General features: G+C 58.7%; 1 protein-coding gene across 2 annotated transcripts; it reads right to left on the bottom strand.

Moving 5' to 3' along the window:
• Positions 1 to 365: 365 nt before the first annotated feature.
• On the bottom strand, positions 366 to 25,573 carry ACIN1 (apoptotic chromatin condensation inducer 1). Of its 2 annotated transcripts, none has more exons than XM_071801408.1 (17): positions 25,316 to 25,573; positions 22,800 to 22,865; positions 22,573 to 22,666; positions 21,043 to 21,101; positions 19,795 to 20,208; positions 18,721 to 18,758; positions 15,681 to 15,735; positions 12,345 to 12,390; positions 11,644 to 11,771; positions 10,377 to 10,559; positions 9,685 to 9,805; positions 9,449 to 9,576; positions 8,100 to 8,207; positions 5,825 to 5,932; positions 3,714 to 4,104; positions 2,673 to 2,773; positions 366 to 709 (listed from the first exon to the last, which is right to left on the bottom strand). In XM_071801408.1, exons 1-17 carry the CDS (start codon positions 25,451 to 25,453, stop codon positions 374 to 376), a joined length of 2,514 nt encoding a protein of 837 aa, XP_071657509.1. In that variant the 5' UTR covers positions 25,454 to 25,573; the 3' UTR covers positions 366 to 373. The 2 variants fall into 2 exon arrangements, with proteins under 2 accessions (XP_071657509.1, XP_071657510.1); XM_071801409.1 differs by lacking the exon at positions 25,316 to 25,573 and adding an exon at positions 24,112 to 24,265.
• Positions 25,574 to 26,414: the final 841 nt, after the last annotated feature.

Below are 26,414 nucleotides of genomic sequence, written 5' to 3'. Positions count from 1 at the left end.
GCGGTTTGACCAATCAGAGCGCGGCGACGCGGCGCGGCAGCCAATGGGAGCGAAGGGGGGGCGGCGCCAGTGAAGGGCGAAGGCGTTAACCAATCAGAACGCGGCGCCTCGGCGCGGCAGCCAATGGGAGCGAAGGGGGGGTGGTGCGCCCGCCCCCCAGCGTTGCGGCTGAGGGGCAAAGGCGTTAACCAATCAGAACGCGGCGCCGCAACTGCGTCGCGCATTGGCCAATCAGAGCGCGCCACGCAACCATGGCAACGCGGGTCCCGCCCCCTCGAGGCACGGCGCCGCGAAACGCGGGGGGGGTGGGCGGGAAACGCGGGTGATTGACGCGCGGCGCAGCCAATCAGAGCGGAGAAAGCGCAGAAATTGCTTAAAATCGTGTTAAATCGCCCCAAAAATCGCTTGGAAGGGGGTGGGCGGGGCTTAGCGGCGCCCCCCCCGGTCGCGGAGGGGGGGGGGAGCGGCTGCGGCGTTCCCGGCGGTGGGAGGAGGAGGAGGAGGAGGAGGGAGGGGGCGTGGCTTGGGGCGGGGCTTGGCGGGGTGGGGCGGAGCCCCCTCCGCGCTTGGAGGGCGGGGCGGAGGAGGAGGGGGCGGGGTTGGCCGAGGCCCCGCCCCCCCGCTGGCGAAGCTCCTCCTCCTCCTGCTCCTTGCGGCGCCGCTCGCGTTCCCGGGCCCGGGCGGCGCGCTCAGCCTGCTTCTGCGAGAACTGCGGCGCGGGGACGCATGGGGGGACCCATAGGGACCCACAGGGACCCACAGGGACCCACAGGGACCCATAGGGACCCATAGGGACACATAGGGACCCATAGGTACCATAGGGAGCCATAGAGACCCATAGGGACGCATAGGGACCCATAGACCCCAATAGACCCCAATAGACCCCCATAGGGACCCATACAGACCCATAGGGACCCATAGAGACCAATAGACCCATAGGGACCATAGACCCCAATAGACCCCCATAGAGACCCATAGGGACCCATAGGAACCACAGACCCCAACAGACCCCCATAGAACCCCATAGGGACCCACAGAGACCATAGACCCCCACAGATCCCCATAGGGACCATAGAAACCCATAGAAACCCATAGAGACCCATAGAGACCCATAGAGACCCATAGGGAACCATAGACCCCAATAGACCCCCATAGAGACCCATACAGACCATAGAAAGCCATAGAGACCCATAGAGACCCATAGGGACCCATAGACGCCAACAGACCCCCATAGAGACCCATAGAGACCATACAGACCCATAGGGACCCATAGAACCCCACAGACCCCCATCGAGACCCATAGAGACCATAGAGACCCATAGAGACCCATAGAGACCATAGAGACCCATAGGGACCCATAGAGACCCACAGGGACCCATAGACCCCAACAGACCCCCATAGAACCCCATAGGGACCATAGAGACCCATAGGGACCATAGAGACCCATAGGGACCAATGGGGACCCATAGAGACCCATAGGGACCCATAGGAACCACAGACCCCAACAGACCCCCACAGAACCCCATAGGGACCATAGAGACCCATAGGGACCCATAGACCCCAATAGACCCCCATAGACTCCCACAGACCCCCATAGACCCCCATAAGGACCCATAGAGACCCATAGGGACCCATAGACCCCAATAGACCCCCATAGGGACCCACAGAACCCCATAGGGACCCATAGGGACCATAGGGACCCATAGGCACCATAGGGAGCCATAGAGACCCATAGGGACGCATAGGGACCCACAGACCCCAATAGACCCCAATAGACCCCCATAGAGACCCATACAGACCCATAGGGACCCATAGAGACCATAGAGACCCATAGGGACCATAGACCCCAATAGACCCCCATAGAGACCCATAGGGACCCACAGAGACCATAGACCCCCACAGATCCCCATAGGGACCATAGAAAGCCATAGAAACCCATAGAGACCCATAGAGACCCATAGGGAACCATAGACCCCAACAGACCCCCATAGAGACCCATACAGACCATAGAAAGCCATAGAGACCCATAGAGACCCATAGGGACCCATAGAGACCCATAGGGACCCATAGAGACCATAGACCCCAATAGACCCCCACAGACCCCCATAGGGACCATAGACCCCCATAGAGACCCATAGACCCCAACAGACCCCCATAGAGACCCATAGGGACCATAGAGACCCATAGAGACCCATAGACCCCAACAGACCCCCATAGAGACCCATAGAGACCCATAGAGACCGTAGAGACCCATAGGGACCCATAGAACCCCACAGACCCCCATAGGGACCCATACAGACCCATAGAGACCCATAGAGACCCATAGGGACCCATAGGGACCACAGACCCCAACAGACCCCCACAGAACCCCATAGGGACCCATAGAGACCATAGACCCCCATAGCCCCCCATAGGGACCCATAGAGACCCATAGGGACCCATAGACCCCCATAGCCCCCCACAGGGACCCATAGAGACCCATAGCCCCCCATAGACCCCCATAGCCCCCCATAGGGACCATAGAGACCCACAGGGACCCATAGAGACCCATAGACCCCCATAGCGCCCCATAGCCCCCCACAGGGACCCATAGAGACCCATAGACCCCCACAGCCCCCCATAGCCCCCCATAGCGCCCCATAGCGCCCCTAGGTGGCGGAAGCCCCGCCCACCTGCGTGTCGGTGAGCGGCAGCCAATAGATGCAGGGCGCCGCCTTGGTCTTGCGGAACAGATCGTCCAATAGCTTGGCCGGGGGCTCCTCGGGGGGCTTCTCTGTGATTGGACGAGCCCTCAGCCCCGCCCTCTCCCCCTCAGCCCCGCCCACTGCCCCCAAACCCCGCCCATTCCCCACAAACCCCGCCCATTCCCTCCAAACCCCGCCCACTCACTCCCCATTCATTCCTATGGCCCATTGAGCCCTATGGGAGCCCGAGGCCACGCCCCCGCGCTCAGGCCACGCCCCCTCCATTTCCTCCCCCATTAACGCCTCATTAACCCCATTAATCACCTTATTAACCCCCATTAATTAACCTATTGGCCCCTGTAATTAAAGCCACGCCCCCTCCGCTCTGGCCACGCCCCCTCCATTTCTCCCCCCATTAACGCCTCATTAACTCCATTAATCACCTTATAAACCCCCATTAATTAACCTATTGGCCTCTGTAATTAAAGCCACGCCCCCTTTAAGCCCCGCCCCTTTATCCCCCCATTAATGACCTTATTAACTACCCATTAATTAACCCATAAACCCCCATTACCCCATAAACCCCCATTAATTGCCCCATAGACCCCCATTAATTACCCCATAGACCCCCATTAATTAATCCATAGACCCCCCCAGCGCTCTGGCCACGCCCCCCATTCAAGCCACGCCCCCTCCCCTTAAACCCCGCCCCCTATTCCCCATAGACCCCCATTTATTACCCCATAGACCCCCATTAATTACCCCATAGACCCCCATTAACGAACTCTTAGACCCCCATTAATTAACCCATAGACCCCCCCCCAGCGCTCTGGCCACGCCCCCCATTCAAGCCACACCCCCTCCCCTTAAACCCCGCCCCCTCCCCTTTAAACCCCGCCCCCTTTTCCCCATAGAAACCCCATTAATGAACCCATAGACCCCCATTAATTACCCCATAGACCCCCCTGACCACGCCCCCACGCAAGCCCCGCCCCCCCCAAGCCCCGCCCCCCCGTTTTACCCAATCACCTTTCTTGTCGGGCCTCCCCTCCCTGCCGCCCCTCCCCCTGTCTCCGGGCTTGTTCCTGATTGGCTGCTGCTGGGCGGGCGGGGGGGGGTGGGCGGGGCGGCGCGGGGCGGGGCTGCGGCGGGGGGCGGGGCCGAGCCCGGGGGGCGGGGCTTTGTCGCGGTCCCATTCCCGCTCCCCCCGGGCCCGTTCCCGCCGCTCCTGCTCCCGCTCGCGCTCCGCCCACTGCCCCGCCCCCCGGGGGGCGTGGCCGGCGGGGGACACGCCCCCTCCTGCTGCCCCCGCCCCGGAGGAGGAGGAGGAGCCCGAGGGGGCGGGGCCAAGGGGAGGGGGCGGAGCTTCCGAGGGCAGCGGGGGGAGGGAGGAGGGGGGGAGCCCGCGGTGGAGGTCGAGCTGGGGGAGGGGGAGACAGGCGGTGAGTGACCCACGGATTGACCCATAGGGACCCATAGGGACTCATAGGGACCCACGGATTGACCCATAGGGACCCATAGGGACCCATGGAGTGACCCACAGGGACCCATAGGGACCCACAGGGACCCATAGGGACCCATGGAGTGACCCACAGGGACCCATAGGGACCCATGGATTGACCCATGGATTGACCCATAGAGACCATAGCGACCCATAGAGACCATAGCGACCCATAGGGACCCATAGGGACCCATAGGGACCCATGGATTGACCCACAGGGACCCATAGGGACCCATAGGGACCCATGGATTGACCCATGGATTGACCCATAGGGACCCATAGGGACCCATAGGGACCACAAAGACCCATAGGGACCCATAGGGACCCATAGGGACCACAAAGACCCATAGGGACCCATGGATTGACCCATGCATTGACCCATGGATTGACCCATAGGGACCCATAGGGACCCATAGGGACCCACAGGGACCCATAGGGAGCCATAGGGACCCATAGGGACCCATAGAGACCCATAGGGACCCATAGACACCCATAGACACCCAGAGGGACCCATAGAGACCCATAGATTGACCCATAGAGACCCATAGACCCCAATAGAGACCCATAGACACCCATAGGGACCCATAGACCCCCATAGACCTTGATAGGGACCCATAGAGACCCATAGACCCCCATACCCCCCAGCCCCATAGACCCCCATAGACCGTCATAGACCCCCCATAGACCCCCATAGACCCCCATAGACCCCCATAGACCCCCCATAGAGACCCATAGGGACCCATAGAGCCCCATAGGGACCCATAGGGACCCCGTATGTCCCCAGCCCCACAGCTCTGCCCCACACCTCGTCCTTGGTGGCGAAGTCGGCCGCCAGCACCTTGGGGTTGCTGTGGGGCCACTGCACCCCATGGAGACCCATAGGGACCCATAGAGACCCATAGAGACCCATAGAGACCCATAGAGACCCATAGGGACCCATAGAGACCCATAGAGACCCATAGAGACCCATAGACCCCCATAGACCCTGATAGGGACCCATAGAGACCCATAGGGAACCAAAAAGACCCATAGAGACCCATAGGGACCCATAGAGACCATAGAGACCAATGGGGACCATAGAGACCCATAGGGACCATAGAGAGCAATGGGGACCATAGAGACCCATAGGGACCCATAGAGAGCAATGGGAACCATAGAGACCCATAGGGACCATAGAGAGCAATGGGAACCATAGAGACCCATAGGGAACCATAAAGACCCATAGAGACCAATGGGGACCATAGAGACCCATAGGGACCATAGAGACCAATGGGGACCATAGAGACCCATAGGGACCATAGAGAGCAATGGGAACCATAGAGACCCATAGGGACCCATAGACACCCATAGACCCCAATAGAGACCCATAAACCCCCCATAGAGACCCATAGACCCTGATAGGGACCCATAGACCCCCATAGAGCCCCATAGACCCCCATACCCCCCAGCCCCATAGACCCCCATAGACCCTCATAGACCCCCCATAGAACCCAATAGAACCCAATAGACTCCCATAGACTCCCATAGAACCCAATAGACCCCCATAGACCCCCCATAGAGACCCATACACCCCCCATAGGGACCCATAGAGCCCCATAGGGCCCCCGTATGTCCCCAGCCCCACAGATCCGCCCCACACCTCGTCCTTGGTGGCGAAGTCGGCCGCCAGCACCTTGGGGTTGCTGTGGGGCCACTTGACCCCGTGCAGCGCGTTCCTCGTGGCCACGGCCTCCTCCAGGGACTCGTACTTGGGGGGCAGAGCGCGCTCAGCCCCACGGCGCCGCCCCATAGCGGGGGAGGCGGGGGGGAGCGGGGGGGGACCCACGGAGCGACCCACGGTGAGGGGGGGGATGGGGGCGTGGGGAGATGTGGAGGGACCCGTGGATTGACCCATAGATTGACACATAGCGACCCATAGAAACTCATACTGACCCATAGAGACCCATAGATTGACCCATAGCGACCCATAGAGACCCATAGAGACCAATAGCAACCCATAGAGACCCATAGTGACCCATAGAGACCCATAGAGACCCACAGGGACCCATAGATTGACCCATAGATTGACCCATAGATTGACTCATAGAGACCCATAGGGACCCGCAGATTGACCCATAGAGACCCATAGAGACCCATAGAGACCCACATCGACCCCATTCCCACCCCACATTCACCCCACACCTCCCCCCATATTCACCCCACATGCTGCCCCATAGCTGCCCCACAAGTGCCCCATAACCCCCCATATGGACCCCATTCCCACCCCATTTCCCCCCCCATATCAACCCCACACCTCCCCCATTGTCCGCCCCACATCTGCCCCATAGCTGCCCCACACCCCACCCCATAAGTGCCCCATTCCCACCCCATTTCTCCCCCCATTCGCACCCCATATCAACCCCATTCCCACCCCACACTTCCCCCCATATTCACCCCACACCTCCCCCATTGTCCGCCCCACATCTGCCCCATAGCTGCCCCACATCCCACCCCATAGCTGCCCCATAAGTGCCCCATATGGACCCCATTCCCACCCCATTTCTCCCCCCATTCCCACCCCATATCAACCCCATATTCACCCCATATGCTCCCCCACATCTGCCCCACATCTGCCCCATAAGTGCCCCATTCCCACCCCATTTCTCCCCCCATATTGACCCCAAATCCCCCCCATTCCCACCCCATATCCACCCCACATCCACCCCACACCTCCCCCATTGTCCGCCCCACATCTGCCCCATAGCTGCCCCACACCCCACCCCATAAGTGCCCCATTCCCACCCCATTCCCACCCCATTTCTCCCCCCATTCACACCCCATATCAACCCCATACTCACCCCACACCTTCCCCATTGTCCGCCCCACATCTGCCCCATGGCTGCCCCACATCCCACCCCATAGCTGCCCCATAAGTGCCCCATATCCACCCCATTCCCACCCCATTTCTCCCCCCATTCCCACCCCGTATGGACCCCATATCAACCCCACGTTCACCCCATGGCCCCCCCCACCCCCTGCCCCACATCCGCCCCACGGCTGCCCCACATCCCACCCCATAAGTGCCCCATATCCACCCATTCCCACCCCATTTCTCCCCCCATTCGCACCCCATATCCACCCCACATCTCCCCCCATATTCACCCCACATGCTGCCCCACATCTGCCCCATAGCTGCCCCACATCCCACCCCATAAGTGCCCCATAAGTGCCCCATTCCCACCCCATATCAACCCCATATTCACCCCACACCTCCCCCCACATTCACCCCACACCCCCCCCACCCCCTGCCCCACATCTGCCCCATAGCTGCCCCACACCCCACCCCATAAGTGCCCCATATCAACCCCATTCCCACCCCATTTCTCCCCCCATTCCCACCCCATATGGACCCCCTATCCACCCCACCTTCACCCCACGCCCCCCCCACCCCCTGCCCCACGGCTGCCCCACATCCCACCCCATAGGTGCCCCATAAGTGCCCCATATAGACCCCATTCCCACCCCATTTCCCCCCCCATTCCCACCCCATATCCACCCCACATTCACCCCACACCTCCCCCATTGTCCACCCCACCCCCTGCCCCACATCTGCCCCATAGCTGCCCCATAAGTGCCCCATTCCCACCCCATTTCTCCCCCCATATTGACCCCAAATCCCCCCCATTCCCACCCCATATCAACCCCATATCCACCCCACACCCCCCCCACCCCCTGCCCCACATCCGCCCCACATCTGCCCCACATCCCACCCCATAGCTGCCCCATAAGTGCCCCATATGGACCCCATTCCCACCCCATTTCTCCCCCCATTCCCACCCCGTATGGACCCCCTATCCACCCCACATCCACCCCACGCCCCCCCCACCCCCTGCCCCACATCTGCCCCACGGCTGCCCCACATCCGCCCCACATACGGTGACGTAGCAATGCGATTTGATGCGGTCGATCCAGAACTCGTCCTCGCGGAGCCGCCCGGTGCGGCCCAGGAGCTCCTTGAGCTGCCCCAGCGTGAACGGGCGCACCTGGGGGGAGATGGGGGGCGGCCGTGGGGCGGATGTGGGGCAGCCGTGGGGCGGATGGGGGGCGGATGGGGGGGGACAATGGGGGAGGTGTGGGGTGGATGTGGGGTTGATATGGGGTGGGAATGGGGGAGAAATGGGGTGGATATGGGGCACTTATGGGGTGGGATGTGGGGCAGCTATGGGGCAGATGTGGGGCAGGGGGTGGGGTGAATATGGGGGGAGGTGTGGGGTGGATATGGGGTCCATATGGGGTGGGAATGGGGAGAGAAATGGGGTGGGAATGGGGCACTTATGGGGCAGCTATGGGGCGGGATGTGGGGCAGATGTGGGGCGGACAATGGGGGAGGTGTGGGGTGGATATGGGGTGGATATGGGGTGGGAATGGGGGGAGAAATGGGGTGGATATGGGGCACTTATGGGGTGGGATGTGGGGCAGCTATGGGGCAGATGTGGGGCAGATGTGGGGCAGCATGTGGGGTGAGTATGGGGTTGATATGGGGTTGATATGGGGTGGGAATGGGGGGAGAAATGGGGTGGATATGGGGCACTTATGGGGCAGCTATGGGGCAGCTATGGGGCAGCATGTGGGGTGAATATGGGGGGAGGTGTGGGGTGGATATGGGGTGGATATGGGGTGGGAATGGGGTGGGAATGGGGCACTTATGGGGTGGGGTGTGGGGCAGCTATGGGGCAGATGTGGGGTGGACAATGGGGGAGGTGTGGGGTTGATATGGGGTGGGAATGGGGGAGAAATGGGGTGGGAATGTGGCACTTATGGGGCAGCTATGGGGCAGCATGTGGGGTGAATATGGGGTTGATATGGGGTGGGAATGGGGTCGATATGGGGGCTTATGGGGCAGCTATGGGGCAGCTATGGGTCCCTATGGGTTTCTATGGTCACTCTATGGGTCGCTATGGGTGTCTATGGGTCAATCTATGGGTCTCTATGAGTCAATCTATGGGTCGCTATGGGTCCCTATGGGTCTCTATGGGTCTCTATGGCTCCCTATGGGTCGCTATGGGTGTCTATGGATCCCTATGGGTCAATCTATGGGTCTCACCAGGTTGCAGAGGTGCCCGACGTGGGTCCCTATGGGTCTCTATGGGTCCCTATGGGTCGCTATGGGTCAATCTATGGGTCGCTATGAGTCAATCTATGGGTCGCTATGGGTCAGTATGGGTCTCTATGGGTCGCTATGGGTCAATCTATGGGTCGCTATGGGTCAATCTATGGGTCTCACCAGGTTGCAGAGGTGCACGATGCGGCTGGGGCGCTGCCGGGGGGGGGAGGGGCGCGTTCCCGCCCTCACGGGTTCGTCCACGGGCAGCGAGAAGCCCCGGGGGGCGGGGCGTGGCGGGGGGGCGGAGCCTGCGGGCGGGCCAATCAGCATCAAGCGCCGCCCCGCTGGCTCCGCCCCCTCCAAAGCCGTCCCAATGGGGTTGAATGGGTTTGGATCCCCCCCCCCCATTCACCCACTTTTCTTAATGGGTGGTTCTGGGGGCGTGGTCTCGGCGATGGGGGGCGGGGCTTGTGGGCCGGGGGGCGTGGTCTCGGCTCCTGGGGGCTCCTCCCCCCCGCCGTTCTCTGCTCCAATCACCTGCAAGGGGAGGGGGGGGCAATGAGTGGGGGGTGTGGCCACGCAATGGGGGCGTGGCCAATCAATGGGGGCGTGGCCTCTCAGTTGGGGCGTGGCCTCTCAATGGGGGCGTGGCCACACAAGGGGGGTGACTCAATGGGGGGCGTGGCCATGGAATGGGGGGTGGGCAGTGAATGGGGGGGGGGGAAATTAAAGTGCCGGCCAATGAGAGTGAGGGGGCGTGGCCACTCAATGGGTGGGCATGAAGGGTCCAGCCAATGAGAGTGAGGGGGCGTGGCCACTCAATGGGGGGCGTGGCCATTCGGGGGGCGTGGCCACTCAATGGGGGCGTGGCAGCTCAATGGGGGGGGCATTAAGGGTCCAGTCAATGAAAGCAAGGGGGCGTGGCCACTCAATGGGGGGCGTGGCCACTCAGTGGGGGGCATTAAAGTGTTGGCCAATCAGAGCAAGGGGGTGTGGCCACTCAATGGGGGGGGGGGGGGGGGCGTGGCCATTCGGGGGGCGTGGCCACTCAATGGGGGGGCATTATGGTTTGAGCCAATGGGAGCGCGGGGGCGTGTCCGGGCCCCACCTGGGTGACGGTCCTGACGATCTTGAGGGGGGGGGGCGTGCTGGCCCCGCCCCCCGGGGGCTCCGCCCCCTCGCTGACGTCATCAGGCCCCTCCCCCTGCTCTGCGGCGGCGGGGGGGAGCTCGGAGGGGGGGTCGGTGCCCCCCCCCCCGCCCCCCCCCATTTTGATCTCGGGGATCAGGCCCTGCAACCAATGGGGGTGAAACACGAGGGGCGGGGCTTGCGGAGAGGGGCGGGGCTTGCGGAGAGGGGCGGGGCTTGGGGCTTTGGAGGGATCTGGGGGTCCCCCAGGGGGCGGGGCTTGGGGAAAAGGGGTGGGGTTTGGGGCTTTGGAGGGGCCTGGGGGGTGGGGGCTTGGGAAAAGGGGCGGGGTTTGGGGAAAGGGGCGGGGCTTGGGGGAATGGGTGGGGTTTAGGGGAATGGGTGGGGGTTGGGGCTGGGGTTTGGGCCTTGTGGGCGGGGTCTGGGCTTTGTGGGTGGGGCTTAGAGCCTGTGGGTGTGGTCTGGGGTTTGTGGGTGGGGTCTGGGCTTTGGGGGTGGGGCTTCGAGCTTGTGGGTGGGGCTTGGGGCTTGTGGGTGGGGCTTAAACCCTGTGGGTGGAGTCTGGGCATTATGGGTGGGGCTTAGGGCTGGTGGGTGGGGCTTAAACCTCGTGGGTGGGGTCTGGGCTTTGTGGGTGGAGCTTGGGGCTTGTGGGTGGGGCTTAAGTCCTGTGGGCGGGGTCTGGGCATTGTGGGTGGGGTTTGGAGGCAGTGGGTGGGGCTTAGGGCTTGTGGGTGGAGCCTGGGGCTGGTGGGCGGGGCTGGGAGCACTGTGGGTGGGGTCTTGGGTGAGTGGGCGGGGCTTCGAGCTTGTGGGTGGGGCTTGGGGCTTGTGGGTGGGGCTTAAACCCTGTGGGTGGGGTCCGGGCTTTATGGGTGGAGCTTGGAGACAGTGGGCGGGGCTTAGGGTTGGTGGGTGGGGTTTAAACCCTGTGGGTGGGGTCTGCGCATTATGGGTGGGGCTTAGGCCTTGTGGGCGGGGCTTAGGGCCCTGTGGGCAGGGTCTGGGATTTATGGGCGGGGCTCAGACCTTGTGGGTGGGGTCTGGGTCTTGTGGGCGGGGCTTAAAGCTTGTGGGTGGGGTCTGGTGTCAGTGGGCGGGGTCTGGGCATTATGGGCGGGGCTTAGACCTTGTGGGCGGGGCTTGGGGCTTGTGGGCAGGGATGAGAGCCCCGGGGGCGGGGTCTGGGCCCGGTGGGCGTGGCCTGGGCGGGGGGGCGTGGTCACCTTGAGGGACTCGGTGCTGATGCTGATCTGGGGCCTCTTGGGGGCGTTGGTGCTGGAGCCCCAGCGCCGCTTCCGGGCCCCTCCCCCCGAGGCTCCGCCCACTTCCGGCTCCGCCCCCTTGGCGGCGGCTGCGGGGGGGTGGAGGGGGCGGGGCCAAGGGTTAAGCTCCGCCCCTTCCGTTCATCCCCATAGCCCAACCATTAAGCCCCACCCCCCCATAGAGATCAATGGCCCTTAAGCCCCGCCCCCTCCGCTAAGCCACGCCCCCCATTCACCCCATGACCCCCATTACCAGGTCCTTAAGCCCCGCCCCCTTGGCTTAGGCCACGCCCCCCACTCACCCCTATTACCCCACCCCCCCATAGGGATCAATGGCCCTTAAGCCCCGCCCACCACCTCAAGCCACGCCCCCCCATTCATCCCTATGACCCCCATTACCAGGCCCTTAAGCCCCGCCCACTACCTTAAGCCACGCCTCCCCATTCATCCCTATGGCCCCATTCCCCCCATAGCCCAGCCCTTAAGCCACGCCCACTGCCTTAAGCCACGCCCCCCCATTCATCCCTATGGCCCCCATAGCCCAACCATTAAGCCCCACCCCCCCCATAGGGATCAATGGCCCTTAAGCCCCGCCCCCTCCATTCACCCCTATGGCCCCCATAGCCCAAGCCTTAAGCCCCGCCCCCCCGGGCCCCACTGACCAATCAGCGCGATCTTCCTCTTGACGGCCTTGGGCTGGGCGGGGCCCTGGGGAGAGATGGGAGGGGCCAAGGGGAGGGGGCGGGGCCGGGGGGGCCGTCAGTGCTGGGGGGGCGGGGCCTGCGGGAGGCTCCGCCCCCTCCCCGGTCATTAAACAGCAACCCCCCCCCCCCCCATTCATCACCGTGGGGCTGCCCCATAAGTTGGGGGTCTGGAGATCCAGGGGGTGCCCCATAAGTGACTTGGGGGTCTCAGGAGTCCATAGGGTGCCCCATAAGTTGGGGGTCTGAAGATCTATGGGGTGCCCCATAAGTTGGGGGTCTTGCAATCCATAGGGTGCCCCATAAGTGACTTGGGGGGCTGGAGATCCAGGGGGTGCCCCATAAGTGACTTGGGGGTCTCCAGAGTCCATGGGCTGCCCCATAAGTTGTGGGTCTTGAAATCCATGGGGTGCCCCATAAGTGACTTGGGGGTCTCAAAGAGTCCATGGGCTGCCCCATAACTTGTGGGTCTGAAGATCTATGGGGTGCCCCATAAGTAACTTGGGGGTCTCAAAGAGTCCATGGGCTGCCCCCGTAACTTGTGGGTCTGAAGATCTATGGGGTGCCCCATAAGTAACTTGGGGGGCTCAGGAGTCCATAGGGTGCCACATAAGTTGTGGGTCTGGAGATCCATGGGGTGCCCCATAAGTGACTTGGGGGTCTCAGGAGTCCATGGGCTGCCCCATAAGTTGGGGGTCTTGAAATCCATGGGGTGCCCCATAAGTGACTTGGGGGACTCAGGAGTCCATAGGGTGCCCCTTAAGTTGTGGGTCTGAAGATCTATGGGGTGCCCCATAAGTAACGTGCGGGTCTGGAGATCCATAGGGTGCCCCATAAGTGACTTGGGGGGCTCAGGAGTCCATGGGCTGCCCCATAACTTGTGGGTCTGAAGATCCATAGGGTGCCCCATAAGTGACTTGGGGGTCTGGAGATCCAGGGGGTGCCCCATAAGTGACTTGGGGGGCTGGAGATCCAGGGGGTGCCCCATAAGTGACTTGGGGTCTCCAGAGTCCATGGGCTGCCCCATAAGTTGTGGGTCTGGAGATCCATAGGGTGCCCCATAAGTGACTTGGGGGGCTCAGGAGTCCATGGGCTGCCCCATAAGTTGTGGGTCTGGAGATCCAGGGGCTGCCCCATAAGTGACTTGGGGGTCTGGAGATCCATGGGGTGCCCCATAAGTGACTTGGGGGTCTCCAGAGTCCATGGGCTGCCCCATAAGTTGTGGGTCTGAAGATCTATGGGGTGCCCCATAAGTAACGTGCGGGTCTGGAGATCCATAGGGTGCCCCATAAGTGACTTGGGGGTCTCAGGAGTCCATGGGCTGCCCCATAACTTGCGGGTCTGAAGATCCATGGGGTGCCCCATAACCTGTGGGTCCGAAGATCTATGGGGTGCCCCATAAGTTGTGGGTCTGGAGATCCATGGGGTGCCCCATAAGTGGGGGTGTGGGTCCACGGGGTGGGTTTTGCTGCCCCATAAGTGCAGTTGGGGGTCTCTGAGCTGCCCCCCAAGTGACGCCGGACGTTCTCCAAATCTATGGGGCGCCCCATAAGTGGCAGCGAAGGTGGACGAGCTGCCCCATAAGTGAAGCTGTGGGTCCATCGGGGGGGTTTTGCAGCCCCACAAGTGAACTTAAGGGTCTGGTAGATCTATGGGGCTGCCCCATAAGTGAACTTGGGGGTCCGGCGGATCCATGGGGCTGCCCCACAAGTGAACTTGGGGGTCTGGTAGATCTATGGGGCTGCCCCACAGGAGTCGCGGCAGAGTCTCGGTGGCCATGGGGCGCCCCATAAGTGACTTGTGGGTCCAGCAGATCTATGGGGCGCCCCACACGAGCTGCCCCCCAAGTGATGCTGGAGGTTCTTGAGATCCGTGGGGCGCCCCATAAGTAACTTGTGGGTCTTGAAATCCATAGGGTGCCCCATAAGTGACTTTGGGGTCTCAGGAGTCCATGGGCTGCCCCATAAGTTGGGGGTCTGGAGATCCGTGGGGCGCCCCATAAGTTGTGGGTCTTGAGATCCATGGGGCGCCCCATAAGTGACTTTGGGGTCTGGAGATCCATAGGGTGCCCCATAAGCGACTTGGGGGTCTCAGGAGTCCATGGGCCGCCCCATAAGTTGTGGGTCTGGAGATCCGTGGGGCGCCCCATAAGTTGTGGGTCTTGAGATCCATGGGGCGCCCCATAAGTTGGGGGTCACCGAGGTGCAGCCACTGCCCCATAAGTGCAGCTATGGGTCCATAGGATGGGTTTTGCTGCCCCATAAGTGAAGTCGGGGGTCTCCGAGCTGCCCCCCAAGTGATGCCGGACGTGCTCCGAATCTATGGGGCAGCCCCATAAGTGATGACTTGGGGGTCCCAGGAGCTCTTGAGATGTCCTGTGCCCCACAAGTGTGGGTCGCGCAGCTTCTCCAGATGTGGGGCAGCCCCATAAGTGGCAACTTATGGGTCCCGAATGGTCCGCGGTGCGCTGGGCGCCCCATAACTTGGGGGTCGCGAGGCTTCTGGAGGTGTGGGGCAGCCCCATAAGTGGCAACTTATGGGTCCCGAATGGTCCGTGGTGCGGTGGGTGCCCCATAACTTGGGGGTCCCGGAAGGTCCATGGGGGGGGGGACGGTGGGTGCCCCATAACCAGGTGTGGGGCAGCCCCCCAAGTGAGACGTTGGGGGTCCGGGAGCTCCGTGGGGCGGCGCTGGGTGCCCAAAAGAGACACATTTGGGGGTGGGGGGGGGGCGCTATGGGGCGCCCCCCAAGTTGGGGGGTGTGGGGGGGTCCGGGAGGGACCCACGGCGCCGTGGGGTGCCCCACAAGTAGCTATGGGGCGGCCCCATAAGTTGGTAAAGGGGCACCCCAGAAGTGTGGGGTGCGGAGGAATTGGGCCCCATAGATTTTGGGGGGGGGGGCGCCCCATTGGTGAAGCCCAAATGTGTGGGGTGCCCCATAAGTCAGCCCCATAAGTCAGGCCCGGATGTTGTGGGTAAACCCTGAGTGCGCCCCATAAGTGGGGGGCGCCCCATAAGTAGGGGGTGAGCCCCATAAGTAGGGGTTGAGCCCCATAAGTGGGGGGCGAGCCCCATAAGTGAAGCCCGTCGACCCACAAATGAGCCCCATAAGTCAGCCCCATAGATCGCGGGCAGCCCCCTAAGTGTGGGGCGCCCCCTAAGTAACCCCCACACATAGGGGGTGCCCCACAAGTGAGCCCCATAAGTGAGCCCCCCCCATCCCGCCCCTGCCCCACACTTGGGGGGCGCGTTGGGCCCCCCCTGCCCCACACCCTGCCCCACACTTGGGGGGCGTTACCTGTGGGTCTGGGGGTCGCTCGGGGGGGGGTCCGGGGGGCAGCGCTGGCTCCTCGCTATGGGGCAGAGGAATCAGTGGGGCTGGACCCATAGATGTGACCCCCAGCCCCATAGATTGGGCCCCATAGAGGATCCCCCAGCCCCATAGATTCGCTCTCAGCCCCACAGATCCCAACTCAGCCCCATAGGCCCCAACCCAGCCCCATAGATTCCCCCATACATCCCCAGCCCCATAGCAACCCCCCCAGCCCCATAAATCCCTCCCCAGCCCCATAGATTCGCTCTCAGCCCCATAGACCCCAACCCAGCCCCACAGATCCCTCCCCAGCCCCATAGATTTGCTCTCAGCCCCATAAATCCCCCCCAGCCCCATAGATCCCAACCCAGCCCCATAGATGCGCTCTCAGCCCCACAGACCCCAACCCAGCCCCATAGAACCCCCCATACAACTCCCCATAGACCCCCAGCCCCATAGATCTCAACCCAGCCCCATAGACCCCAATGCGCCCCATAGCCCCCAATGCCCCCAATGCCCCCATAGCCCCCAATGCGCCCCATAGACCCCACAGCCCCCATAGACCCCACAGCCCCCACAGCCCCCCATGCACCCCATAGCCCCCCATGCACCCCACAGCCCCCCCATAGCCCCCATAGCCCCCCATGCGCCCCCCAGCCCCACACTTGTGGGTCTCACCCCCCCGCCATCCCCGTTCCCATTGTGCGGCCGGCCGGGGCGGCCATCTTGGCCGCTACCCACACTGCACCGCGCCAACGGCGGGGGGCGTGGCCACGCAGGGGGCGGGGCTTGGGGGGAGAAGGGGCCTGGAGGGGGCGTGGCTTGGGGAGAAGCGGCCCGGGGGGCGTGGCTTGGAGTGAAGGGGGCGGGGGGGCGTGGTTTGGGGAGAGGGGGCGTGGCTTGGATTGAAGGGGTTGGGGGGCGTGGCTTGCAGGGAATGGGCCGGGGGGCGTGGCCACGGGGGAAGGGGCGTGGCCTGGGGGGGGAGAGACCCCGTAGAGCTCAATAGGGATGGTATAGGGATCAATAGAGAGCCTATAGAGCCCAATATAGAGGCTATAGAGCTCAATATAGAGCCCGTAGAGCTCCCTTGTGCCCTATAGATCCCCATAGAACGCTATAGAGTCCAATATAGAGCCTATAGAGCTCCCTCGTGCCCTATAGAACCCCATATAGAGATCTATAGACTCCAATATAGAACCTATAGAGCTCCCTTGTGCTCTATAGATCCCCATAGAGCGCTACAGAGATCAATATAGAGCCCTATAGACGCCAATATAGAGCCTATAGATCCCCATATAGAGCCCTATAGACCCCAATATAGACCCTATACAGCTCCCTTGTGCCCTATAGATGCCCACAGAGTGCTGCAGACCCCAATACAGAACCTATAGACCCCCATATAAAGCCCCATAGACCCCCCCTGTCCCCTATAGAACCCACTATAGAGTCCTATAAACCCCAATGTAAAGCCTATAGACCCCAATATAGAGTCCTATAGAGCCCCGTGTTCCCTATAGACCCCACTGTAGAGTCCCATAGAGCCCAATATAGAACCTATAGACCCCCCCATCTCATATAGACCCCCATACAGAGCCCTACAGGCCTCAATATGGAGCCTATAGACCCCAACATAAAGCCCTACAGACCCCCCCCAATCGCCTATAGATCCTAATATAGAGCACACAGACCCCCTGTTCCCTATAGATCCCCATATAGAGCCCATGGACCTCCCTATTTCCTATAGATCCCAATACAAAACCCTATAGACCCCAATAGGGAATCTATAGACCCCCCCCAGCCCCCATAGACCCCCATATAGAACCTATAGAGCCCCCCCACCCCCTATAGACCCCAATATAGAATCTACAGACCCCCATATAGAGCCCGATAGAACCCAATATAGACCCCATAGACCCCCCCATCCCCTATAGATCCCCATACAGAGCCCTATAGACCCCAATATAGACCCCATAGACCCCCCTCGTCCCCATAGATCCCCATAACCCTCAGAAACCCCTATAGACCCCCACAGCCCCTATAGGCTCCTATATACCCCTGTAGGCACCCATAGCCCCTATAGACCCCCTATAGACACCCATGGCCCCCATGAAACCACAGAGCCCATAGCCCCCCATAGACCTCCCTATAACCCCTATAGAACCCCATAGACCTCCCTATAACCCCCATAGACCCCATAGCCCCTATAACCCCTATAGACCCCCATAGACCTCCCTATAACCCCTATAGACCCCATAGACCCCCCTATTATCCCTATAGCCCCCATAGCCCCTATAGAGCCCCATAGACCTCCCTATAACCCCCATAGACCCCATAGCCCCTATAGATCCCCCCATAGCCCCCAGAGCCCCCCATAGACCTCCCTATAACCCCTATAGACCCCATAGACCCCCCTATTATCCCTCTACACCCCATAGCCCTCATAGTCCCTATAGACCCCATAACCCCTATAGAGCCCCCCATAGACCTCCCTATAACCCCCATAGACCCCATAGCCCCTACAGACCCCCCATATCCCCTATAGACCCCCCATATCCCCTATAGACCCCCATAGACCTCCCCATAAACCCTATAGACCCCATAGCCCCTACAACCCCCATAACCCCTATAGACTCTCTATAGCCCCCCATAGACCCCCCTATAACCCCCAGAGCCCAGGACCCCTATAGACCCCATAGCCCCTATAGAGCCCCCCATAGACCTCCCCATTATCCCTATAGACCCCATAGCCCTCGCAGTCCCTATAAACCCCCCATAGCCCCTATGGCCCCCCATAGACCTCCCTATAACCCCTATAGACCCCATAACCCCTATAGACCCCATAACCCCTATAGACCCCATAACCCCTATAGAGCTCCCCACACTCTCCATAGCCCCCCATAGACCTCCCTATAATCCCTATAGACCCCATAGCCCCTATAGGCCCCCATAGAGCTCCCTGTAACCCCCCCAGAGCCCATAGACCCTATAGAGCCCCCTATAGCCCCCATAGGCCCGTCCTCACCTGCTGTGCTGGGGGCTGCTGGGACCCTCGGGGGCCTCCTGGGGACAGGGGGACAACAGCTCCAGTGTGACCAGTATGGACCAGTATGGGCCCATTGGGACCATAGGGACCCATAGAGACCCATGGGGACCCATAGGGACCATAGAGACCCACAGGGACCCATAGAGACCCATGGGGACCCATAGAGACCCATAGGGACCCATGGAAACCATAGGGACCCATAGAGACCCACAGGGACTCAGAGGGACCCATAGACACCCATAGGGACCCATAGGGACCATAGAGACCCCCAGAGACCCATAGGGAACCATAGGAACCCATAGAGACCCACAGGGCCCCATAGGGACCATAGAGACCCATAGGGACCCATAGAGACCCAGAGACCCATAGAGACCCATAGGGACCCACAGGGACCCACAGAGACCCATAAGAACCCATGGAAACCACAGGGACCCATAGAGACCCATAGGGACCAAAGGGACCCATAAAGACCCATAGGGGCCATAGAGACCCATAGAGACCTACAGGGCCCCATAGGGACCATAGAGACCCATAGGGGCCATAGAGACCCACAGAGACCCATAGGGACCCATAGGGACCCATAGGGACCCATGGAGACCATAGAAACCCATAGGGACCCATAGAGACCCATAGGGACCCATAGGGACCCATAGGGACCCATAGGGACCCATAGAGACCCATAGAGACCCATAGAGACCCAGAGACCCATAGAGACCCATAGGGACCCACAGGGACCCATAGGGACCCATGGAAACCATAGAAACCCATAGGGACCCATAGAGACCCATAGAGACCCATAGGGACCCATAGAGACCATAAAGACCCATAGAGACCCATAGGGACCCATAGGGACCCATAGGGACCCATGGAGACCATAGAAACCCATAGGGACCCATAGAGACCATAAAGACCCATAGAGACCCATAGGGACCCATAGAGACCCATAGGGACCATTAACCCCCCATTCCAACCCAATGGGCCCCTTGGCTCCGCCCCCTCCCCATGGCTCCACCCCCCCGGCTCCGCCCCCTCCCCTCCCATTGGCCGCTTTACCTTCCCGCTGGTGGGCGTGGCCGGGGGGGAGGGCGAGGCCCCCCGGGAGGAGTGGGCGGAGCTTGGGGAGGAGTGGGCGGAGCCTGGGGAGCGCTGGCCCCGCCCCTCGGGCTCCGGCCCCGCCCCTGGGGAAGGGGGCGGGGTCTCCTTGGTGAGCACGGGGGGCGGGGCTTCTTCCGGCGGGGGGCGGGGCTCGGGGCTCTGGCCAATGGGAGGAGGGGAGGGGGAGGTGGGAGGGGCTTGCGGGGGCTCAGGCTCCGCCCCCTGGGGGGGGTCCTCTTCCTCCTCTTCTTCCTCTTCCTCTTCCTCCTCCTCTTCCTCCTCCTCGGGGGCGGGGCTGGGGGGGCCACGCCCCTTCCGGCCCGGGGGAGGCTCCGCCCCCTCGGGGAGGGGAGGGGGGGAGGGGGAGCCGGGCTGGGAATGGAGCCCAAAGTCACCCAAATGGACCCAAAATCACCCAAATGGACCCAAAGTCACCCAAATGGACCCAAAATCACCCAAAATGGACCCAAAAGGACCCAAATTCACCCAAATGGACCCAAAATCACCCAAAATGGACCCAAAATGACCCAAATTGACCCAAAACGGACCCAAAATGACCCAAAAGGACCCAAAATGGACCCAAAATGACCCAAAATGGACCCAAAATGGACCCAGAATTCACCCAAAATGACCCAAATGGACCCAAAATGGACCCAAAATGGACCCAAAATGACCCAAAATGGACCCAAAATGGACCCAAAATGACTCAAAATGACTCAAAATGGACCCAAAATGACCCAAATTGGACCCAAAATGGACCCAAATGGACCCAAAATGACCAAAATGGACCCAAAATGGACCCAAAATGGACCCAAAATGGACCCAAAATTCACCCAAAATGACCCAAATGGACCCAAATTGACCCAAAATGGACCCAAAATGACCCAAAATGGACCCAAAATGACCCAAAATGGACCCAAAATGGACCCAAAATGACCAAAAATGGACCCAAAATGACCCAAAAAGACCCAAAATGACCCAAAATGGACCCAAAATGACCCAAAATGCACCCAAAATCCCCACAATTGACCCCAAATTTGCCCCAAATCCCCCACAACTGCCCCAAAATCCCCCCAAATTCCCCCAAAATGGCCCCAAAATCCCTCAAATTTGCCCCAAAATTTCCCCCCAAATTCCCCAAACGCCCAAATTCTCCCAAATTGCCCCAAAATGCCCCAAAATGCCCCAAACCCCCCCATTTTGTACCTGGGTCCGCGTTTTCTTCTCCTTCCCGGCCTCCTCCCCCAAATCCGCGCTTTTCGCCGCTTTTTGGGGGAAAAAGGGCAAATGGAGCCAAAATGGCCCAAAATGGAGCCAAAATCCACCCAAAATGACCCAAAATCCACCAAAAACGACCCAAAATTCACCAAAAATGACCCAAATTGACCCAAAATGGACCTAAATTGACCCAAAATGGACCCAAAAGGACCCAAAATGCACCCAAAATGGAGCCAAAATGGACCCAAAATGACCCCAATATGGACTCAAATTGACCCAAAATCGACCCAAAATGACCAAAAATGACCCAAAATGGACCCAAAATGACCCAAAATGGACCCAAAATGGACCCAAAATGACCAAAAATGGACCCAAAAAGGACCCAAAAAGGACCCAAAAAGGACCCAAAAGGACCCAAAAGGACCCAAAATGGACCCAAAATGGACCCAAAATGACCCAAAATGGACCCAAAATGGACCCAAAATGACCCAAAATGGACCCAAAACGGACCCAAAATGACTCAAAATGGACCCAAAATGGACCCAAATTGACCCAAAAATGATCAAAAATGGACCCAAAATGACTCAAAATGACCCAAAATGGCCCCAAAATGGAGCCAAATTGACCCAAATTGACCCCAAAATGGACCCAAAATGGACCCAAAATGGACTCAAATTGACCCCAAAATGGACTCAAAATGGACCCAAAATCACCCAAAATGACTCAAAATGGACCCAAATTGACCCAAATTGACCCAAAAATGATCAAAAATGGACCCAAAATGACTCAAAATGAACCCAAAAGGCCCCAAAATGGACCCAAAATGACCCAAATTGGACCCAAAACCACCCAAAATGACCAAAAATGACCCAAAATGGACACAAATTGACCCAAAATGGACCCAAAATGATTCAAAATGGACCCAAAATGACTCAAAATGGACCCAAAATGGACCCAAAATCAACCAAAATGGACCCAAAATGGACCCAAAATGACTCAAAATGGACTCAAATTGACCCAAAATCGACCCAAAATGACCAAAAATGACCCAAAATGGACCCAAAATGACCCAAAATGGACCCAAATTGACCCAAAATCACCCAAAATGACTCAAAATGGACCCAAAATGACTCAAAATAGACCCAAAACGGACCCAAAATCACCCAAAATGGACCCAAAATGACTGAAAATGGACCCAAAATCACCCAAAATGACCAAAAATGGACCTAAAATGACCCAAAATGACCCAAAATGGACCCAAAATGCACCCAAAATGTCCCAAAAATGATCAAAAATGACCCAAAATGACTCAAAATGAACCCAAAAGGCCCCCAAATGCACCCAAAACGGCCCCAAAATGCACTCAAAACGGCCCCAAAATGGCCCCAAATTGACCCAAAATGGCCCCAAATTGACCCAAAATGACCCCAAAACATCCCCAACCCCCCCCCCCCCATAACCCCCAATTCCCACCCGCGTTTTTTGCCCAAATCCGCCCTTTTTCGCCCCAAACTTCACCTTCGGCCTCGCGCTCCAAGCGCTGCTGCAGCAGCTCCTGCTGCTTCTCCAGGTACTGCTTGATAAAGCTGTTCTGGCTCATTTCCTCCCCCATCTTTTGGGGCAAAAAAGGGCCATTTTGGCTTTTTTACCATCAGCACGGGGTGGGGGAGGGGGTGGGGGTTTTTTTTGGGGGGGAAACGCGAGGATTTTGGGGCATTTTGGGGCGTTTTGGGGGGTTTTGCCACCTGGGAGTTGGGTTGGAAGGTGCCGTGGGGGGTTGAGTGTTTCTGGAGGTTCTCCAGCATCAGCGCCTGTTTTGGGGGGAAAAAGGACGATTTTGGTTAAAAATGGACGTTAATAATGGTTAAAACGCCCTAAATTTGCCCAAAATGGGGGAAAATGGCGAAAAAACGGCGAAAAATGGGCGGAAAATGGGGGGGAAATGAGGGAAATGGGACTGAAGGCCCCAGTGGGGTTTTCCCGCCAAAACGCTTCAAGAGGCGTTTTGAGGTAAAAAACCCCGATTTTGGTTAAAAAATAACGTTAATAATGATTAAAACGCCTTAAATTCACCCAAAATGTGGAAAAATGGTGAAAAAATGGGGAAAAATGGGCGGAAAATGGGGGGAAAATGAGGGAAATGGGAGTGAAGGCCCCAGTGGGGTTTTCCCGCCAAAACGCTTCAAGAGGCGTTTTGAGGTAAAAAACCCCGATTTTGGCTAAAAAATAACGTTAATAATGATTAAAACACCCTAAATTTACCCAAAATGGGGGAAAATGGGGAAAAAGGGGGAAAAAAGGGGGAAAAAAGGGGGGAAAATGGGGGGAAAATGAGGGAAATGGGACTGAAGGCCCCAGTGGGGTTTCCCGCCAAAACGCTTCAAGAGGTGTTTTGAGGTAAAAAACCCCGATTTTGGTTAAAAAATAACGTTAATAATGATTAAAACGCCTTAAATTCACCCAAAATGTGGAAAAATGGTGAAAAAGGGGGAAAAAAGGGCAAAAAATGGGTGGAAAATGGGGGGAAAATGAGGGAAATGGGAGTGAAGGCCCCAGTGGGGTTTTCCCGCCAAAACGCTTCAAGAGGCGTTTTGAGGTAAAAAACCCCGATTTTGGTTAAAAAATAACGTTAATAATGATTAAAATGCCTTAAATTCACCCAAAATGTGGAAAAATGGTGAAAAAGGGGGAAAAAAGGGGGAAAAATGGGCGGAAAATGGGGGGAAAATGGGGGAAATGGGACTGAAGGCCCCAGTGGGGTTTTCCCGCCAAAACGCTTCAAGAGGCGTTTTGAGGTAAAAAACCCCGATTTTGGTTAAAAATCCAACTTAATAAGGATTAAAAGGCCCTGAATTTGATCAAAATTGGGGAAAATGGGGAAAAATGGGGAAAAAGGGGGGAAAAATGGGCGGAAAATGGGGGGAAAATGAGGGAAATGGGAGTGAAGGCCCCAGTGGGGTTTTCCCGCCAAAACGCTTCAAGAGGCGTTTTGAGGTAAAAAACCCCGATTTTGGTTAAAAAATAACGTTAATAATGATTAAAACACCCTAAATTTACCCAAAATGGGGGGAAAATGGGGTTTGGAGCCCAAATTCCTGCTGAAATTGCCCAAAAATCGCCCGTTTTACCCCAAATCTCCTCATTTGTTCGCCCGTTAAATCCCCACATTTCGCCCCAAAAACTCCGTTTTTTACCCCAAAAAACCCCATTTTAACCCCAAAACCCCCATTTTACCCCCAAAAGTCACAATTTTAACCCCCAAAACCCCCATTTTACCCCAAAAAACCCCATTTTAACCCCAAAAATCACCATTTTAACCCCCAAAACCCCCCATTTTAAGCCCTAAAACCCCCACTTTACCCCCGAAACCCCCCTTTTTTACCCAAAAACCACCATTCAAACCCCATTTTAACCCCAAAACCCCCATTTTAACCCCATTTTATCCTCAAAAAACCCCATTTTACCCCCAAATTCCCCACTTTAACCCCATTTTAACCCAAAACCCCCATTTTAACCCCAAAAGTCCCCATTTAAACCCCATTTAACCCCCATTTTACCCCCAAAAACCCCATTTTACGCCCTAAATCCCCCATTTATCCCCCAAAACCCCCACATTTCACACAAAACCCCCCATTTTAACCCCATTTAACCCCCAAAAACCCCCATTTTACCCCTAAAACCCCCATTTTAAGACCAAAAATCCCCATTTAAACTCCATTTAAACCCCAAAACCTCCATTTTAACCCCCAAAACCCCCATTTAAACCCCAAAACCCCCACTTTTCACACAAAACCCCCCATTTAACCCCCAAAACCCCCCATTTAACCCCCAAAACCCCCATTTTAACCGAAAAACCCCCATTTTAACCCAAAAAATCCCCATTTAAACTCCATTTAAACCCCAAAACCTCCATTTTAACCCCCAAAACCCCCATTTAACCCCCAAAACCCCCACTTTTCACACAAAACCCCCCATTTTAACCCCATTTTACCCCCATTTAACCCCCAAACCCCCACTTTTCACACAAAAACCCCCATTTAACCCCCAAAACCCCCCATTTAACCCCCAAACCCCCACTTTTCACACAAACCCCCCCACTATTCACCCCCCCCCCCCCCCCCCATCCCCATCCCCTTTTCCCGCGCATCCTCTTTTGGCGGGAACCCCGCCGCGCATGCGCACCCCCACCCCCCCACCCCCCCACCCCATCCCCCCCCTTTTTCCCCGATTTCCCCCCTTTTCCCCCCATTTTCCCCCTCACCCCCCGCAGCCTCTTGACCAACGCGCTCTTCTGGCCGCTCTTGGCCAGGCCCCGCTCCTCCAGGGCCGCCTTCAGGTCCGCCACGCGAAGCGAATGCAGCGGCCGCCCGCCCAGCGTCACCTCCTCCCCGTCCGCCATCTTCGCCGCTTCGGCTCCTTCCGCCGACGCTTCGGCCGTTTCCGCCGCTCTTCGGCTCTTTCCGCCGCTCTTCGGGTGTTTCCGCCGCTCTTCGGGTGTTTCCGTCGCTCTTCGGGTGTTTCCGGAACCTTCGGCTCTTTCCGCCGCTCTTCGGCTCTTTCCGAAGCCACTTCGGCTCTTTCCGCCACTCTTCGGGTGTTTCCGTCGCTCTTCGGGTGTTTCCGGCACCTTCGGCTCTTTCCGCCGCCTCACGAAGCCGCTTCGGGGGTTTCCGTCGCTCTTCGGCTCTTCCCCCCCCACTCTTCGGCTCTTTTCGGCTCTTTCCGTCACTTCTCGGCCACTTCGACTCTTCCCGTCGCTCCTCGGCTCTTCCCGCCCCCCCATTTCCCCTCAACCCCCATTTCGACCCCTTCAACCCCCCAAAATTGAACCAAATCAACGCTTTTAGAAGGCAAAACGACCCAAAAGCGGCTGGGTGGGGGGGATTCAAAGCGGCGCGGCGCTCCCATTGGTTACACAACGCGTCAATCACACCTTTCCGCACGGCGATTGGCTGCAGCGCCAAAAAGGCGGGTGTGGGGGGGGCACCAAAGCGGCGCCGCGCTCCTATTGGTTACAAAACGCGTCAATCACACTTTAGAGCGCCGCGATTGGCTGCAGCGCCAAAAAGGCGGGTGTGGGGGGGGGAACCAAAGCGGCGCCGCGCTCCTATTGGTTGCACAACGCGTCAATCACATCTTAGCGCGCCGCGATTGGCTGCAGCGCCAAAAAGGAGGGTGGGGGGGCGCAAAGCGGCGCGGCGCTCCCATTGGTTGCATAACGTGTCAATCACAGTTTTGAGCGCCACCATTGGCTCCCGCGCCGAGGAGGCGGGTGTGGGGGGGCGCCAAGCGGCGCGGCGCTCCCATTGGTCGCACAACCCGTCCGCCAACCCCTTTGGCGCGCCGCGATTGGACGAGGC

The sequence above is a fragment of the Patagioenas fasciata genome, chromosome 38, assembly GCF_037038585.1.
Source record: "Patagioenas fasciata isolate bPatFas1 chromosome 38, bPatFas1.hap1, whole genome shotgun sequence".
Taxonomy (NCBI): domain Eukaryota; kingdom Metazoa; phylum Chordata; class Aves; order Columbiformes; family Columbidae; genus Patagioenas; species Patagioenas fasciata.
This window is presented reverse-complemented; position numbering and strand designations above follow the sequence as displayed.

What these genes read in the sequence shown, in the direction of transcription:
- ACIN1 (XM_071801408.1), bottom strand. Translation starts at nt 25,453, where the DNA reads ATGGCGGACGGGGAGGAGGTGACGCTGGGCGGGCGGCCGCTGCATTCG. An exon ending in GGGGAGGCCCGACAAGAAAG is followed by an intron (nt 2,774 to 3,713) that starts GTGATTGGGTAA and finishes GTCCAATCACAG; the next exon opens with AGAAGCCCCCCGAGGAGCCC. An exon ending in TGCCGCTCACCGACACGCAG is followed by an intron (nt 710 to 2,672) that starts GTGGGCGGGGCT and finishes CCCGCGCCGCAG; the next exon opens with TTCTCGCAGAAGCAGGCTGA.